Genomic DNA, 18,593 nt, shown 5'->3' with positions numbered 1-18,593 from the left:
GTGCCGAGAGGAAAGTCAAGCGTTTACCAGCAAAGCCGTAGCCACGCCGGAAGTGATTTCCTGTCGGCTGTTTACCAGCCAGCCGTCGATATTGCTTTGTAAATATTATTACTGGCCGAGCCGATCCGATCGGGTCCGAGCCGTTCCAATAGAAAATCGATGCGCTCCCTCTGTTCCGTTTCGCGGGTATACAAAGTTTTGCTCCTCTTTTCATCTCATCGCGTCGCATCGCGACCTTGCACGTGTTTTATACGTCTCTTCCCGCGAGCGCCTCGCTCCAATTGATTTCACCTGTCGCGCGTTCACCGCGCGATCCTTTCCATTTGCTTTCTCCGCGTTTCTATTGTAATCGCGCGCCGCAGATTTTCGTCGGAAAACGTGCAACCCGTTGCATTACGTTTGTACTTATCGTGAATGACTTAGAGTGGAGTCCATAAATATCAGTATACATCTCGAAATGTGGTCACTTCGTTAATGTGGAACCTGACGAATTAACCCCGTGTCAGTTATTAGAGAGGTCAATTTTAACAAGAAATTAAAAAAAATTACTAGAACGGATTTACGAAGATAATATTTGAATGATTTAAAACATACTTTCTGTAGATCTTAAGAGGTTGTATGAACCCTTACATAAAAACAATGATAAAACATTGAAATTTTAACAGTTACTAGATATTACATGTAAATAAAAAAAAATAAAATATATAAAAAAAGTATGCAAAAGTAAGAATTATAGGACATGTAGACATTGTATCCAATTGCCAGTTTCGTATAAGCGCATACAACCTTAAATGTAAAAAAAAGTTTTATTAATCGATTGACGTTGCTATGATTAATGAAATTTCATTCTGGCCATTTTTGGCTTGAAATTTAAGTATTCGACATCTTTAGATATGTCCAACATTTTCTCGACTGATTTTTGACAATTATTGACTTCACTGTATATAAATAAATGCGCAAGTTTTGGTTAGGACTGACCTGGCGTACTGGTGGTGGCGATTGTGGCAGTGGTGTACGGCGGTTGGGCCATCTGAGCATGGCCGGCCAAGTGGCGGCCGTATCCATTTTGCACCCCCAGACCGTGCTGCTGGGGATGTTGAGAAAGTATACCGTGCAACAGACGAGTCCCCGTGGTGGTCGTCGTCGTGCCGGTCGATCCTGGCTCTGCCTTCACGCTCGCAAGACCCATTTGCTCTTTCTCGTTCGCATCATGCGGTTGGACCTCCCTTGTGTCCACTGAAACATCGCGAACACGAAGAGAACGTTAGATTTCTGCCCGCTTTTAGACGTACCGATGCGAAAAGACGGAAAAATAGAGCTTGACAATTATTTGAAAAAATCTTTCGAATAATTCTAAGGTGCAGTTTATTCTTCAGTCAATAGCTTTCGTTTGTTTAATTCATCGCGATTCGAGAGTATATCAATAACGCCCTAACGGTAGCGCTAAGAAGACGTAAGGAAGCGCGAAGGAAAAAAAAGAAGAAAAGAGGGGCATGGGAGGTGTTCGCGAGGGGTAGAGCGCGGCACTGCGGAGAGGAAGTGAAAGCCGGTGTCTCTCCTTGACCCACTGCAACGTTTCTACCTTCCTTTCAGGCAGTGCCAACCTCGCGGCTTCATTAAGCAATTTCTCGTGGCACCAGCAGCGAGGAAAAATCGCCGTGGAAAATCGAGGCGTTCCATACTGCGACGCGGCCGCTGCTTGTCTTCCCTTTTTTCAGTTTCGTCCTTGCTCTTCCGGCGTACCGCGCTCGTAATTCGTTATTGGCCTCTTTGGAGGAGGAACCATCGGACATGAAAGTGAACCGACTGCCTTTTTTGATATCGCGTTTACGTTTCGGCGCCCACACGGTTAAACGATCAGAAAGATCGTTGCGCAATCGGGTGTTTGCGCTCCAGACGAGTCTGAGTGTCCCGTGAGAAAACAATGACAACATCGATGCCACAGAATCGAGGGTGGGATTTAATGCCACGTCGAATACGTTTCGATTTTAAGTTTAACTTAATAAATGCAATAGACCAACGAATTATCCCTTTTATTATGTAACATCGTTTTACTGAGTCGAGCGTAGATTTCAGAATTTTTCCTCGGAATCTGTAAAACTGCAAGTCAATTTTTTTGTTGAAAGGAAATATGGTTCGACGAGTCTGAGAAACTGAACGTTCGTGATGCAATTTTCCCCGTGAAATCGGATCGCAAAATCGAATCCTCGCAGAATGTAGAGCAGCCAAACGCGAGAAAGCAGGGAGAACCGGAAGCGAGGTTGAAATTCGACCGGACGCAGCCGCGTTTCTCGAGGAAGTCGATCATCGAGAGTCCGACTTGCGATAAGCATCGTTGGCTCTCGAATTGAATCGGAAATTATAATCGTGTACGGATCTAATGACCGTGTTTAGACGTCGGTAAAGGCAACGAGCAAAACGATTAATCGCGTCCCGTTGTTTATTAACGAGGCAAGAGTCGACAATAGAGAGGAGAACCAAAAGAAACGAAAAAATCAACTGAGAATCAGGAATAATGAAGTACGTCGGGTAGAGGCAAAGAAGCTGGTACTCGACGTCGCCCTCATAATTTTCTACAACGACGCAATTGACAGAAGTCTGACGCAAGCACCAAATAGACGTCGGGTCCCACGCGATATCCAATACGACTGTTTATAATTTCTCGAGACTGTCCTTCGTAGCTCTCGTATTAGATAGGAAGCGAGATTCCTGTGAAATTGGATAGACGAGCTTTTACCGACCTGCAAACCGGAGAAAGCTCGCGACCGTTTACTTTTACTGGATCTAGCTGATCGGATACGAGACGCGGTTACAGCCAACTTTTAGCTCAACTATTTTTAACGAGACTTAATTACCTTAAATAGCTTTAATTGACAGATATTATTACTACCGATGAAATTATTATTATTACCAGACTGCGGATTTATATTCATTTACAAGATACACCAGTATGCTCAAATTTTATATATAGTGTCAACAATTTCCTTTGCCAAAATGCAAATTGAGGCATGAACATATCTTAGATAATTCGAGTAAAAATCCGCGGTTTAATTATAACCGTTATTAAAATATAAGCAGGGATCTTTCTTTCAAGAAGCTAAAGTTTTAATCTCATAACTCATTTTATAAAAGATCCCCAAAAACGAGAGATTTCGGTCTTAATCGGCAACCAGGAAATATTGTATTTAAGGTGGCGGATCTTTAAGGACCTCGTTGACCTCCGTTAACCCTGAACCACGCTCCTAACGAAGGCCTCTGGCGTTGAGGGTGCATTTCAGATTAAACGCGTTCTTCCTCCGACGGGATACGCAGCCGCGACCATTAAATTATTTCTGCACGCTCGTCGACTTCTTCGACGATTGCGAGGTCGCAAATAAACGTCTTGTTACCTGTAAGCAGACTTATTTTTTTCCCCCGTTCGTAATAACACCGACTCGTTCTTGAGCACCACAATTTCGTTCATCGAATCACGCCGTATCACGGGAACTGAATTTCCTTCTCGCAGTCGCCCGTGAGTGGCGGTTGTCGCGGACACAGAGTCGTTACGTACCCCGTCGGCATTAACTTTTCACGAGGTAAAAAAACACCCTCGCCGAGAGGATCCTGAAAAAGTTCCACGCGATCGTTACCGTCGAGGAAAAACGGAAAAAAAATCTGCGAACTTTTCCTAACGACACGGGGAGAAAATTAATTATGGCCCATTACGAGGCTATATGTTTAGCTAATTAACACCCAGGATTAACCACAGACCGCGGCGACCAGACTCCGTCGACAAACCATGAAGAGTTGAACGATGGAACACGAGTCCAATGATTGCCGAGGGTTAGTCGCCACGTTCAGCAGCTCAGAACGAGATCTCGGAGCATCGGTTTCCTACGATCGACCCGAGCGTTTTAATTACTGTCCGAGGCGTTCGGCATCGGCTCGTTAACGAGGAACTGGTGGTTCCGGTGCGTTCGACCTTGCTCGACCTTGGCTCGCCTTCGGGAAGGGCGAACGTCTAGCCGCATCGACCGAGCGTGTAACCCCGCGCCGCGGGTCGTTTCGAGAACCGTGGAATTTTCGCCGATGTTTTTCACCCTTCAGACCTACCCTCCTCCTCTTCTCAGCCGCCGACGTAACTCGCTTCCGGCGTATCGACAGTGTCGATCTACTTTCATCGACTCGTTACCGTCGAACAGCTCTCGAGTTTCGTTCCGTCGAATTCCCAACATTCCCCGCGTACCCCCCCGATCACGGTTGTGCAAGCACGGCTCGACACGCTTCGGCGTTAATGCCTCGCATTTTATACACACGGCGTTATTATATATGAAGGATATTTATTCCGCCATCGGTGGATACGGGAACGGAGAATACACGTGTTTGATAATAACAGAAAGCAGAACGTACGCGGCTATTATGCGGCGAGGTGTTCTCGCGATTCATTAAACGTAAAGTGATTAAGCGAAGCTAAAACCCGAGAGTAAACGACTCGGGGTCGTTAATGGAGGAAATGCGTGCTGTGTCCTATATGAAAATTGATATTCGAATATAGTTGAACAAAGTTCGCGTGTAGATCTTTAATAAAACACTTTGATACCGATGAACGTGTTGATTTTGCAATCTCTCGACAAATGCGTATCGGTGAAAGGGTTAAAGATTTTGCGAAAGAACCAACGGGCAGGATATGCAAAAGAAGCATTGCGTCCGTACGCATTGTTCCGGTTTCCTCACTTCCTCGGGGCTACCAGGCGAGTGTCGAAAGACCGCGGCGCGGCGCCGAGAGGGCGAGAGGAGAGCAAGCGCGATCGATCGTTCCATCGCGTCGTCTCTCTCGACGCGGCAATCGGGCTCGCCTCGAAATGATTCCGGCGTAAATACGCGCGCACGCACACGTGTGCACGCGCAGTACGTAAGGTCAGCGTTTTGCTCGGACCACGCAACTTTCTCGTCGCGTACACGCAGAGAGCGAGACGCACGCGCACACCTTTCCGCCGTGTGCCGGCCAATTGCGTAACGGTAACGACTCTCTCTTTCTATGTGACATCACGCGGCCCGCACGAATTACGAATGTGCCGGGGCGGCAAAGGTGACCGATTTTCATCGAATCCGACTCACTGTCAGCTGAACGTTGATTGCACGATGGGAATTTTGTTTCTATGTAGCACGGCTCGCGTTCGCTGAATTCAACCGTAACGACTTTCCATTTCGGCATAGAACACGCGAAAACATGTGCGTAGACGAAACAATTAAAGACTTCATATAAGTAATAATTACCTTCGTCTCATCGTACCTTCCATCCAAATCAAAATATTTAATGGTCGTATTAAAATATCTCTATGAGAGATGAAAACATTTTTTAATTCGGGTCGGAGCAATTTCATGGGTTTTGTTTTGCGTAAGATGGAAAAGAGAAATTCGCGCTGAGTGAACTATAGGCGTTTGACATTTAGCTACAGCGATCACGACGACGTTCATGACCCGGATAGTTCAATCGCCCTGTGCATTAAACATCTCAGGAACAGAAGAAGCTATCGCCCAAAGAACGACACACTCCCAGATCGCGTTTCTCATTACGTTCAATCTGATAGTATCGGTCGTTGACGTAGAGACCTCGATTTGTCTCATATTCTTTATAATACGTTATAAGAATTATGAAGGTGTACTGTGACGTACAGGGAATCGATGTTTCAGTGACTAACGTGAAGAAAGTTATTGCCTTATGGCAGTCGCAGGTGCAGCTGCACGTAGTTGTAATCTCGGAGACGGTGGAAATCACGGCTCGAAAGTAACCGTAATTAACCCTTTTTCGAATGCGTCACGATTTCGGAACACGTTCCCTTTGTTGCGTCGACAGCCTGATTTAAAAATGCACGAGATTCAATTTTGTACGAGAGAAATTCAAAACGAATTCAGAAAGTAATTTAGTCTTTTGATTGAAAAAAGACTGCAAATACCGGTAAAATTATTCTCGACAGGCCCTGCATTTCGCTATGAAAGAACGCAAAAGGGAAGGCAAAGACAATTTCATCAGATAAATTTTGAAGCTTTCGGTATAGAAGATCCAAAAGCCTAAACTTGAGAAACGCTCGGAACACGCGAAACCGGAATTGAAAACGAAAAGCGACGAGAGATAACTCGGTCTTTAATCTATACAAAGGTGTTTGTTTTAGTTCCGTGTAATCGGCTGGCTTTGATTCGTTATTTGTGGCGTTATATAATTTCGCGTGGTGGCATACTTACTTTCTCGCTTGGATCCCGACCCAATCCAGCTCGGATCGAATCGAGCGTTGAAAAATGTTTCGCGACCCAACCACGTCTGCTCGTGATAGATCGATGCTCAAGCAAATTGCCAGCAATTAATTCATCCGTGCGATTCTGAATATTAACATCCTAGACGATATTTAATTCACGGCGGCGTCACGACGTCTGATAGGTTGGAAATCGACACCGAAGCTCAAAACCGTCGATTCGCGAAGCGACTGCCTTTTATTAGTTTTTTTTAAATTTAAATCGTTCGCCGATCAAGTGTCGTGTTTCGATTTTCGTAATATTTTGTCAATTGTTTTGTACTCTGATTTTCATTCATTTCTTATTTTATGATATACTTTGTATTTTTTTATCGCAGATATACAATTTTATACAGATATTGTGTTTGTCTATACTTGCTCATTGTTTATACCTAAAGGTTCTCCAACCCGTGAATATAAATAAATAAATAAATAAATAAATAAATTTTGTGTCAGGATAGAGTTGAACCAAGCGATCGTTGACTCGTGACTCCCACGCTTCCGCCTGACGAAAACGACACGGCGTGACGACAACGTTATGGATCCATGGGTCACGTAAAAAGGAACCAGGAACCGAGTTCCAACTCGCTCCGATCCGTGTGGCAAAGTCGCGGTTTAACGTTTCTCTCCGCTCGCTGTGTCTAACCAGCTATTTCAAAATTTGAAAGTAGAAACTTGAGACCAAGCTCCTCTCGCGGAACATCATTCGTAATCGTTGGCCTTGGACAATCGGTTAATATTAAAAACCGCAATTCCACGACTCTCAGAAAAAATTCCCCGATCAATCATCACTTTTATCCGTGAACAACAAAATAAATTAATCATTTCCTCGTGGCTAGTTCGTTGAAGATAATATTAGCCGGCGAAGAGCCTCGCTCGAAAACGACGATTATCCGAGTTTAATTAATCGACGCGAGGTCGGGGGAAGGCGAAAGAATGATTCGTGTCGTCGTAGGATCCGCGAATTGGCAAAGCCGGAAATTTCGATACCGGAAACGACGCGACGTGGCGCGTCGGCTCGTCGAGACGCCACCGCACGGCTTCGTGTATGTGCGCGACCCACTTCCCTTCCGTCGAAACCGAGAGTGCTTCTGCCCGTTCCGTGCGCCCGCGCGCGCGATCACGTCAGCGTGCCACGGAGTGTGGGTGGTTTCGCGTAAAAGGATCAGCCGTTATCGTACGAGAGAAACCATCGCTGGCTACGTACACTACCGACCAAACAGGAAACTTCGTTCGATTCCGCGTAAGTCTCATTACGCGCGTCTTTCCAATTCTAATTATGAAATATAATCGGCGCATATGATTTATATCCAATTCGCTCTTTACGTAATTTAGTAGCGTTCGCTGCAGCCGAAATACATTTTGGAACCTGCCACGCTTTTTAATATTACGATCGAATAATGATTCGAATTCGTGGAACGTGAAAATATTACACCAGTATTACCCAAATTCGATGAACGTGCGTCATTCTATGAACATTGATCGATCGTGTCGTAATGCAACAAATGGACAATACGTATTTACGTTTAGAAAAATGTTTTGAAACGGCAGTTTCGAAATACTGTGAGAACTGGGTAATTACACAACGCGGCTATACCCGGAATTGCAATGCGTAAAATGCGCATCTCATGAGTTTATAATCGACATCGAAAAGCGAGTTAAGCTCATCTTTGTTCACCACACGTGAACATTTTGCATGAACAGGTACATCACGATTGGATCGAACCGCGAAATATTTATTTTACGTTTATTGGAACTGCAATTAAAATATCTCGTTACGAAGCCATCCACCTCCTCGACGCTTTGGACTCAAACAATCCTATCTATTACCCAGAGAGATTACAGCAACAGAGAAATGAAAAATGAAACGTAAGGAAAGTAAATAATGATCGGTGTTTGTAGGTACGTGAGCAAACTGAGAACGACAGAAACGAGCGCGATAAACGATTTAGTTCGAACGCGATCGGAAACACGAGAGTGGAACGAGCAGAGTTTCAATTACCAGAGGAGAGCGCGCGCGCGGGCGCCGTTTCTCGAAGGCGGCCGGTTCTAACGAAAGGGAATTTTACGCGGAAACGGCGCGCGTCCCACCGAGCAGCGTCGCCGTAGCGAACCGCCGACCCGATCCATTCCGTTTCCACGTGGAAATGAATTCCAAGCAAATTGCTCCGAGCCCCGGTTCCCCCTTCCCTCAGACGTCCAGGTGTGCGTGGGCTGTTCGCCTCTGGCCTATCGCTTTGTAATTCGAGTTACTCAATTCGAAAGGCTCGTGAACGAGAGCCGGGCGAAATGTGGGTCACCGTTAAGCGTGCACTTCTACGCTATGGCGGCGTGCGAGCGAAGAGCACGGAGAATAATCGGCGGAGCTGCTCTCCCGCGTTCGTGTGTCGGGGCATCGCCAGGTTCCATTCAACCGGGAACGAAACACGAGGAGGCGAGCCACCCTTGGTCGATTCTCTTCTCCTCTCCGACGGCAGCAACCTTGAAAACCCGCCGAGGGATTCGCGACCTACCTACGCACCCTCTTCACCGAGTTATGTACCTACGTACCACTGCGCTGTACCGGCGGCCGTGTTTCACCGTGACATTTCTCTTTCCTCCTTCGAGAAAGAGGAAACGACTTGCGCCGCGAGCGTCCCTGACCTATTTCGAACGGCTGAATGGTCTCTCGCGTCGAGGAGCAGCCGTCATTGTGCTCTAAGGACAGGATCGTCCAAGCACGCACACGCCCACTTCCCTTTCGTCGACGAAAGGATAGCCGAGAGAAGGAGAATATGTAAACGAGTCGCCGAGCTTTCAGAAATCCTCCAGGAACGGACGACGTCGAAAACGTTACTGGATACCGAATTACGTTTATACGAGCGTACGGAGTATAACTGTGTCAACGTGCTCGCCGATCGTAAGAAAGACTCTCGTCGATTCGCGGCTGAGAGACAGAGAGGGAAGATGACGATGCGAAATGAAAAGGGAACACGGTAACGAGCCGGTGCTGCGCGGCCGAGGTTTGAGAAATCTTTATGGAAAGGTAACGTCGTCGAAAAGGTTGCGGAGGGAATATCTAAACGATTACATCTATATGCACGGACGTTCCTGATAACTGTGTCACGTTCGTGGAATCGCGTAGGAAATACGTACGTATACACACAGATCCTTGAGCCGACGGCCGAGAGAAAGAGAAAGTAGCGGATCAAACGGATGGTACGACGGATAAGTTAACAAAACGAGACGTTGCCCAACCGATTGGTGAAAACCGACGCGTCGTTCCTTCGATCCCGGTGAAAATTCCTTTCTCACGGGGGTGGGTACCCTCGTTAATGCCGTCGGGACGTACCGTTAAAGGTCCGTGAAAAGAAACTGGGTTATTCTCCGAGGGTCGATGTTTCGTGTCTAACGGTTCACGGGTAAAGATTCAGGTAGGCGGAGGAAAAAAGCTACAACAGGGACGATGATGACGGCGCTGGACCAGATGGTCCCTCCGATGCTTTTAAGCGTTATCTACCCGACGGTGCTTGCGGTTTCCTCGCAGGATAACGTGAAACCCCGGCTCGTCATTTTTCCCCGGCCAGGTGATCGAACACGATCTCGAGGAATTCTCGAATGGAACGCGTCGTCGCGTCGGACAGAAAAAGCGTGGACTACTACGACGCGAGGCACAGTTTCACGGAGAAAACTCTTCCGGTTGGATAAAAGGGGCGATCGACCAGGGTAGAGGGGAAAGAAAAAAGGGAACGAAGGACTTCGTTATCGCGGGTATTAACAATCCAGTCGGCTCCTTAGGAACAGCTACGGGACCCGTTAAAGGCGTGTTGCGCAACCTAATGGCGAAGAATCTAATTTCTTAATTGCGTAACGCGATTTAAAGGAATACGTGTCCCCAAGCTGGAATTTCGTGGACTTTCTTTTCACCGTCTCTCCCCACTCGGTCGCGGCGAAAATCGAAACCTTTCGATCGATATCTATACGGTCAACCCTTTTCCAATTTCTCATTTCATCCACACGGTTCTCCAATAATAATTCACATCGTGATCTAAAAACATAATGGAGCGCAAAAAATATATCCAGTCTTCAGTATCTCCTGTCTCTTATATTTTTTGAGAATAAAACGCGTACGACGAGATGCGACCATAACTTGTGCAGGATTTAACTGTAACGCATGCATAATTCGAGAGAAACGTAAAACGCGGCGGAATCGGGTATTCGTCGGAAATGTCAGTGGTCAGTTTGCCGGGTCGAGGTCTGCGGCGTTAATTCGTCGACGAGCGAGCAACGAGAATGCGACCAGAAGAGGGAAGGCGGAAAAAGGTGTCAAGGACTGCGCTGGTGGCCAGGAACACCACGCAGAACCGGAGATGGACGGATGAAACGCTTTGGAATCCGCATAGTAAAACGTGACGCGGCGTGAAGGCGCGCGGGACAAACGACAGATTCTACTTAGGATTTGATTAGAAAATAGTACTCTCGTTCTGCCCGTAATCGGGCTATTGTGTAACAAGACCGGGCCGGGTAATGAGCTTCTCGTCTCACATAAGTACGAGCCGCGCGGTGCTCGCGCGTTCTGCCTATTACATAACGTATAAACTGCCCGTAGCACTGTCCGCGAGATGATATAATAACGGTGAACACGCGGCCCTATACGCGGCTGTGTGTGTGCCTCGCTGTAACGGCCGGTTAACTGGCAAACTATCGGTCATTATACTTAGTTTCAATTTTTCTGATCGCCGACGGCTTATCGGCGAAGCGCCTGGTTCGGCTCGCACTCAATACCTTATCGGCGATCCCCGTTCCCATTGTACGCGAATGATTTTCGTTCGGATTTCTGCTATCTGACTTTACCTCGTAACGTTCCCGGTTGGCCAGATAATGGTCGACTATCGCGTGGCCCGGTTGAAAAACTTGAATAGAAAAAAATCCAACGTCGAGTTTCCGAGGAGACGTCTTTGATCGTTGAATCGATCAACGATGTAAAAATGTAGGATATAAATCGACGTGTAAGTGTCGAGAGTCGGAAGAAAATAAACATCAAAGAAATGCCAAAGATAGAGACGAGTTCGCGGCGGTATAAAAGACCGTGCAAGAAACTGATAGTTTCGATTGTTCCACAATTAGCAGCGGAAAATAGAGAAGAAAAGAACGTGAACCCGATTACGCGATTTCGCATTTGCCCACGCGGCCGCTTGCGCCAGTGAGAGATGTACGCGAGCAGAGGGGCATACCCTACACCTCGTTGCTATAATAGTCTAGGTAGCTCTAGCGTAGGCTCGCCTAGCCCACAACACGCTTTACTATGTAGGTCAGGGCTGGTGCATTCAACGAGCGCGCTGCTCTTCCTCTATGTACCGTTCGCGTACCTATACCGAGCGATCGAACCCGCCTCTTCTCTCCTCTCTTCTTCTAACGAGCCGTGCCGTTCCTTTCCTTCGCTTCGACGCATATCTAGCGGGTGTTTCGTTCATTCCGTCGCGTGAAACGACGGTCCCCTTCGGAGATTTTCCATCGCTTTCACAGCGAGACTCGAGCCTCTTTCATTGGCCAGCTTGGTCAGGTACGAAACAAGCTGAATTCTTCGCCTTGACCCTCTCAGCGAATCTCGAAGAAGTCAAATCCGAACGAGAACACGTATGTTTATCCCGCGTACTCTAATTAAACCTCGTGAAAAAAAGTTGTAAACGAGATTCAGTTACGTAAAGCTTCGCGTTATTCATGAAGCGAAATAAATCTCGAAGGTTCGAATTTAATTTCGATAGGGTAATCGGTGTAATTCAAACCTGAATGGAGCGAAGTTTGCCCGCGGTCTATTTAAAGATCGTTAATTGGGACACCGACGTGGAAGGGTGGCTACCGCGCCGTGACCACCGATCGTCGACGTCGCGTCGATCGGGTCACACAATGCATCTATTGCTCGTTAAAATTTACAATCGCCGCCCGCGTTGTTATTCCGGGCGGATATTTTGACAGAAAACCCGTTACGTACTGTGAAACCAGACGCGGCTGTTATAAATATTGAGATTAGATTCCTCCGAGGTCGTTCAATGCTGCTCTTGCCCAGAATGCTGAATAGCCTCTCTCGTTATTCCGCCATTCATTTTACTATTTAGGCGTCTAGCGCGCCGCTTACACGCAAAGACCAGCAGCTCCAGGCTACGACTGCATTAAAACATTTGCAGCTATCGATCCGATATCGAGGCGAGGGCCAATCGAGGCGAAGGAATCGGTATCTCTGCTCCGCTGCGGATGATCGCGGAACGCGAGCCTCCCCGCGGGCTTCGGGATTAATAATGCGGTTACGATGGCTAATTAATCGCTCAGCTTCCGAGTGATTCTTCCAGTGCCGGTGGTATCGCAGTCACGTTGATAATTAATGCGCCCCTTGTGCGAGATATCGATCGTCTCTACGGGGTGTCTCTTTCGACCGACGATGCTACCGATAACGCCGGTAATTGCTCTGCTTCCACGTGCACACCCGCTCTCCGGATTCGACCTACGAGCGCGAGCTGTCTCGAGACGATCTCACGAGATCTCCGTGAAGGCGCGTTCGCTCCCGGTTTCATCGGAATCGATGTTTCTTCTCGACGCGTGGCTCGCAATCGGCGAAAGAGAGTCGCGGACGATTTAACGTCGGCCCCTTCCTTCCAATTCGAGCGTAAAAATTGCGCGACGCGATTGTGTCAAGGTGAGGTGAATTACTTCTGGAGAAGCAGAGCTCAACCATCTCCCATTGAGAAGCTGCGGGTTGTTTAAACGTGCACCGTTCTCTGTACCGTAACGTCGATCGAGTGATATAGCTATCACGTTTCCGCAATCGACTTTGAGAGAGGCAAATTTCGTTAATTCCCGGCCCCATAGTTGGTGGCTGTAACCTTGCCAACAATATCTGTCCTATTGTGCGTCCGTGACTCGCGCTACACTTTTAAACGTTCCGTGTGCTCGCTGATCTAGTTTCTTATATTGGATGTCAGCGATCGTTAGCTCGGAATTCAATTTCCGCGAGACGAGCGGGATATAAAACCGAGCGTTAAACAAAACGCAGATCCTGACGCTGTTCTCGATGCGATCCGAATGAGACGTAGGACGGGGCTTAAATTTATCGAGGTTCCGGACGGGTCGATCGATCGGCCCCCCGTCGATCGGTCGAACGATCGATCGAGTACCGCGTTGCATATTATTCCTCTATTTTTACGAAGGATCACGCTCCACTTTCATTAACCGGCATACGTGCCAAGTGTCAAGCGTCTCTGCAATTGGGACACCCGGTAGACGAAGGTAAGCGTCTCCGTGCCAACGTTCCAATAACCACCCAAGAGCACAAGGACAGTCTACCCCAGTTTTCCTATTGCGACCGCCTACGGCACGTCCTTCACCCCCTCTTCCCTGTCTCTCTGTCTGTCTCTCTCTCTCTCTCTCTCTCTCTCTTTTTTCCGCACGTTCTCCACTCCCGCCCTCGGTGGCTCTCTTCCGGGCCGATCGGCGTGGAAAATGCCGCGGGAAATCGATCCCGACTGGACGGAGAGGAAATTCGTGAGGCGTGAGACCACGCCGCGCGGATAAAAGGGTGGACCCGGTGCGGAAAGGCCGACACGTCAGAGAAGGGTGATCATCCCCTTCGTCAAAGACGGACCAAGAAACCGCCTTCGTTTCAAGGAGGAAAAAAAAATAGGGATCGCTGCTCGCTCGTGTGTCCCGGCGAGAACTTTCTTCCAGCCCCGCGCGGACGAGGCTATAAAAAAAAAATAAATAAAAAAAAATGAGTTTCCCGCGAGAGAGCGGGAGAAGTCGAGACTGCGCGCGTGCAGATTTTGCGTTCTCCGCCGGGAAGACGACTCCGCGTTTGAATATCACGTCGAGATAGGATGGAACGCATGAATTTAAATTCGGTCGACGTAAGTCACTTCTGTCTATGACACGTAATCGTTATCGTAACCAGGTCACATTTCTTTTCACTAAGTCGTGTTATTTGTTTCTTAATTACGTTGAGTAGTCTTTACGATGGCATATTAAGCGCCTGTTATTGTTTATACGTAATCCTGATAATGATTCGTTTACACAGCTAATTATAAGCAAGATCTTTGCCTGATATTACGACATGTTGTTCTATTATATCATATCATGGCGTATCATTCCACTTGGCGTTTCCTTTCGTCGGTGGTCAACATCGATCGGGTGTAGGTCAGTTTCGCAGCTGTTTGAACACGATTCCGGACCAACCAGCCTATCGCGCACGGATCTCGTGCGAAATCAGCCTTTAACTCCGTTTTTAACTTTCCTTTTTACACGAGTTTCTCTATACACTCGAAGGAGATGTTCTAACGTAAGAATCTTTCACCGAGGAGAACGCCAACGTTCGTTCTTCCACAAGAATAATGAAGAAAGGGTCTAGGATATAAAAAAAATATCTAAAACCATCGCAGAGACTGCGACGCAGTACGCAGAGCGGCGTTCCACTAATTCAACTTTCTATGAGCGCCGGACGGGGAGAGAGAATTTTCCCTGCAACTTCGTGAACCGTGAAAGTCAGGCCAATTAGTTTCGATGTAAAATTCGTTTGTACGTTTCAAGGCCCCTGTTCGTCGCGGAATAACGTTATAAACGAAATGAACGCAGAATTTCATCGCAACTACGAAACGTTATCAAAGAGTTAGAGAACGTATGAAATTATCGGATGTCGATTTGAGAATTAGTTCCGAGAAAATTAAGCGAGATATCGAGATGCGTTCATTTAGCATTCAGGCGATTAGCCAAGGATCCGAAGGAAGGGAAAGGTGGAAAAAGGCGGTGTCGCCGTGGAATGCCTAGACAGAGAATAAGGTACAAAGGAGGGTGACCGCAGACAGGAAGTTAGTCCTTCCTTCCTCGCCGGGCCAATATCCTGAATTACAATGAGTCAGCTCGCTTCCTCGAAGCATCGTCGCCGGCTATTTAAATACAGCCACCGCCGGTTTCCATATATCGCCTCGATGTACGGCCGTCCCTCGGCAACAGCGTAGCACAGAAGAGGGAGGAAGAAGAAGCAAGCGGCCGCGGCCGAGCGAGTGCGAAACCGTCGCCGCTTATCAACATTCAAACAATGACAAAGTTCGAGAGAAGAGAACGCTCTCTTTCCCGCGCGTCCGAGAATCGTCGAGCGAATCGTCAACCGACGTGAAAGTGTAGCGCCGTTCCACGGTAAAAGGAGTGAGAGTTAGGAAAAAGTCTAACGACGAAGAAATTCGCGGAGATTCCAGAGGATTCGGGGTGTGACCGAACGTGTTGAAGAATGAAAGGCGATCGGGTGTCGATAACGACGCGGCATTAATTTGCACGAAAACTGAGTCGAGGCGCAAGGAGTCCGCGAGAGACAAGTACGTCGACGATAAGATAAATCTAGCACGGTCTGTCCACTTGAGAAACGAGGGGCAGAGGTTCCTCGTTCTTTTTCGCGTTTCGTCTAGTACACGTAGGACGTATCGTCGTTTCTTTGGTTGTCTCGCGTCGAACCGAGAGCGATCTCGCAACCCCCGTTGCCCGATCAACCCTGCGGCGGTCGCTCGATCGAGAGACACTGTTTTCTTCCCCCTCGGGCCGATCGAAGGGTCTTCATTTCCTGATTAACCCAGCGGCGGACTGTTTCTCTCTCTCCGTTTCTCTCCCTCCCCGCGACATCCCTCGTCCCTTTTTCTCGAAGGTAGAAGAAGAGACCGGAGCCGGAAGTAATCTGTCTTCCTCTCCGCGTGGCGAGCCACTCTCGCGAAAGGAGAGGATGGACGGAAAGAGAGGAAGACGGAGAGAACGTCCGCTCGAATTCACTTGGAGTGATTTAAAAGCTGGAATTATCCTTTTCTCCTCCTCTGCTTGCTAACCATTATATATCTTCTGTTGCGTGCCTCCCTCGACTCTTTTATAGTATAGTAACGCAGATGATCCTCCAGCTTCTCGTCTCTCTCCTTTCACCTCTTCCACGGATCGAAAGAATCTTTCTCTTTACCACGTGTTTAACTAGTCGCTGCTCGACAGGAGACGAAGCGAAGTAGGAGACCAAAGGGATGATCTTTTCTCTGATCATCGTCATCGAATCGACCCGTAAACGCTGTCGTAATAAATATCGAGCCAACGGACACGTAATTTCGTCCGATCTGATGTATTACTCCCACTTATCTGCAACCGGTTGACCGAGTAGTCGGGGTACACCGATAAAACGCGCTCTTTCCGTCGTCGTTTATTGGCACGCTCCCGATCACCGTTGTGCCGCGGCACCGTTTTTATCGGATAAAATATTAATAAGCCGTTCCTGCACTCTCCGGTGCTCGGCGCGGCGTCGAATCATCATCCTCGGCCGAGGACTCCGAGAGCTTTTAATTAACCGTGGATAGGTAGGTCGCGTCGCTCGATATATCCTCTCGAAACGGCCAGAATAATCGTACCGACCGATTAACGTCCGACGGAAATCGCCCCGCCTGTTTGTCTCTCTCCGTGGTATCCGTTCCACTCGTACCGCCATCGGGCATTCGATCTCCGCGACGATTAAAACACGACCAAGAATCCGGGTTGTCATAAGAGGTGAATTTATAATCCGTCCACCGCATCGGCTACCTGTGCCGTGAAAGGTTTTGAAAGTTTTTCCGGGTGCCACGGTAACCGAGGGAAATACCGCAGAAGCCAACGGGCTGCTACCACCAAAGGTAAACTTTAAAATGCCTGCCGGCCGAATATTTCTCTTTCTTCGTCCCTTATAAACTTCTTTTTTCCCGGTTCTTATTGAAAAAGACCGACCACCTCGTATGGACAGTGGCAGCTAGATAGAGAGAACGAATCGTTGCGCTCTTCTAAAGGAAGAGTTCTATTTCTAACTGCAATAACTATGTCGTGTACCGTACGGAGACCGGGGAAAGGGTTTCGAGAAAGAAATGGTTTCTTTTTATCATCTAAAAAGACTGAGTCTGGCGTTTTTACAACAGGAAGAACTGCCGCAAAAAGCGTTGGTGTTCTGACTGACGAACGAGCTACCTTTTTTGCCGGGACGCTTTTTATGCGCCGAGCACTTTTTACAAGGTTTTTTTCTTTTACCGAAACAACGAGGACAAAGTGTGTATCGAAAACAGTGTTGCCGTCTAATAACTTCTGTTTTCTGAGAAGAATTTACCTGCGTGTTGGTTTAAGGACATCTGCCGTGAACCCTAAAAATATGCGTTCTTTCAGCAAGGCAAGTTCACGGGCAAATTTGACTAGAAAACATGTGTAACCGTGGAATCGGTGAAAGTTGAAAAACCATCTCGGGCGAGGAAAAGTCCGTGAGGCCACGTGGAGCTCGAATCCCCAACGAGGTACTGTGACGAAAATGAAAAATGAGAGAAATTTTTCGAAAATCCACTTTCTCCTCACCCTCGAAGGGCCACGCCTGCAGTCCCTCCGTTATTAGACTATTAGAATCTCCAGGGGAAAGAAGCCCCCCTGCTGGGGCGAACGAGTCGTGTTCTTCAAAGGGTTAGAACGTTTTCCCTAATGTCCCCCCTTTACAAAATAGATAAGCCTATCGTATCAATTGATATTAGGATTTAAAAAAACATCTTAGAAAATGTCACACCTATCGAGAGGAAATAATAAAAAATCGTAACGTAACTCGATTATTTATCCTGTCGACTTACATCACCGATTCCGAGTCTTTCGATTACACGTTATATAATTATACCGAGGGAGAAAAAAAATTTGTAAAAAGATCGAGCCACGCAGAGGACGAGTGTTAGATAGCGGACAGACCTTCAAGGGCACGAGAGAGACTAATTTCGTTGGGGTTGAGGCAGGTCACAAGGTATTATCGCGCTTCGCCGTCTCGTGGTGTATGGAGGAACGGGACGGAGGAGTGGGAGAAGGAAAACGCGCGAAGAAAAATTACAAAACGATTCCAATAGCTGAAACACATAATCAGGACAAGAGTCTACCGTCGCTCGTAGCCGAACGACCTTCGCGGGCCTCGCTTGCGTAATATTTTTATCAGCCGAAATTACACACACGCACGTACGTACGTACGTACGTACGGCTTCTTTCTGTCTCCGTCCCGTTCGCATAACCGATCGGAGCACGTATTTTCGGTTGGGCGAGCGAGCGTGCACGCAACGCAATTCGCCCCGTATAAATTTCTTTTTCCTCTCTTTCTCGGCTCTCTTTTTATACACGCACACTTTGATACGTGCGCACGCTTATACATATATCGTCCGGAGAGCGGACCATCTACCAATGTAGTTCCGATTAAATTTCAACGCCGAAACTACTGATCGAAGGATACAAACTTCCGGGTATTTGGTATTCAAGCCCAGATTCAATGGACGATTAAATAAAGGCGATTCGAGCCGTGCA

At 47.6% G+C, this 18,593-nt stretch overlaps 1 protein-coding gene and 1 long non-coding RNA gene across 8 annotated transcripts in view; one reads left to right on the top strand and one right to left on the bottom strand.

Moving 5' to 3' along the window:
- Eip74EF (Ecdysone-induced protein E74) overlaps nucleotides 1–18,593 on the bottom strand; it is a 132,635-nt gene that overhangs the window by 28,229 nt on the left and 85,813 nt on the right. For all 7 annotated transcript variants that reach the window (XM_026816146.1, XM_026816144.1, XM_026816149.1 and 4 more), the window contains one exon: nucleotides 979–1,236. In XM_026816146.1, coding sequence (XP_026671947.1) covers nucleotides 979–1,236 — 258 coding nt within the window. The remainder of the gene's footprint in view (nucleotides 1–978; nucleotides 1,237–18,593) is intronic.
- LOC113464730 (uncharacterized) overlaps nucleotides 1–18,593 on the top strand; it is an 85,154-nt gene that overhangs the window by 28,881 nt on the left and 37,680 nt on the right. The gene's annotated exons all lie outside the window — the stretch shown is intronic.

Source organism: Ceratina calcarata, unplaced genomic scaffold (assembly GCF_001652005.2).
Source record: "Ceratina calcarata isolate Rehan_Ccalc_2016 unplaced genomic scaffold, ASM165200v1 scaffold127.2, whole genome shotgun sequence".
Taxonomy (NCBI): domain Eukaryota; kingdom Metazoa; phylum Arthropoda; class Insecta; order Hymenoptera; family Apidae; genus Ceratina; species Ceratina calcarata.
The sequence above is the reverse complement of the archived record's forward strand: the minus strand, read 5'-3'. Positions and strand labels throughout refer to the sequence as shown.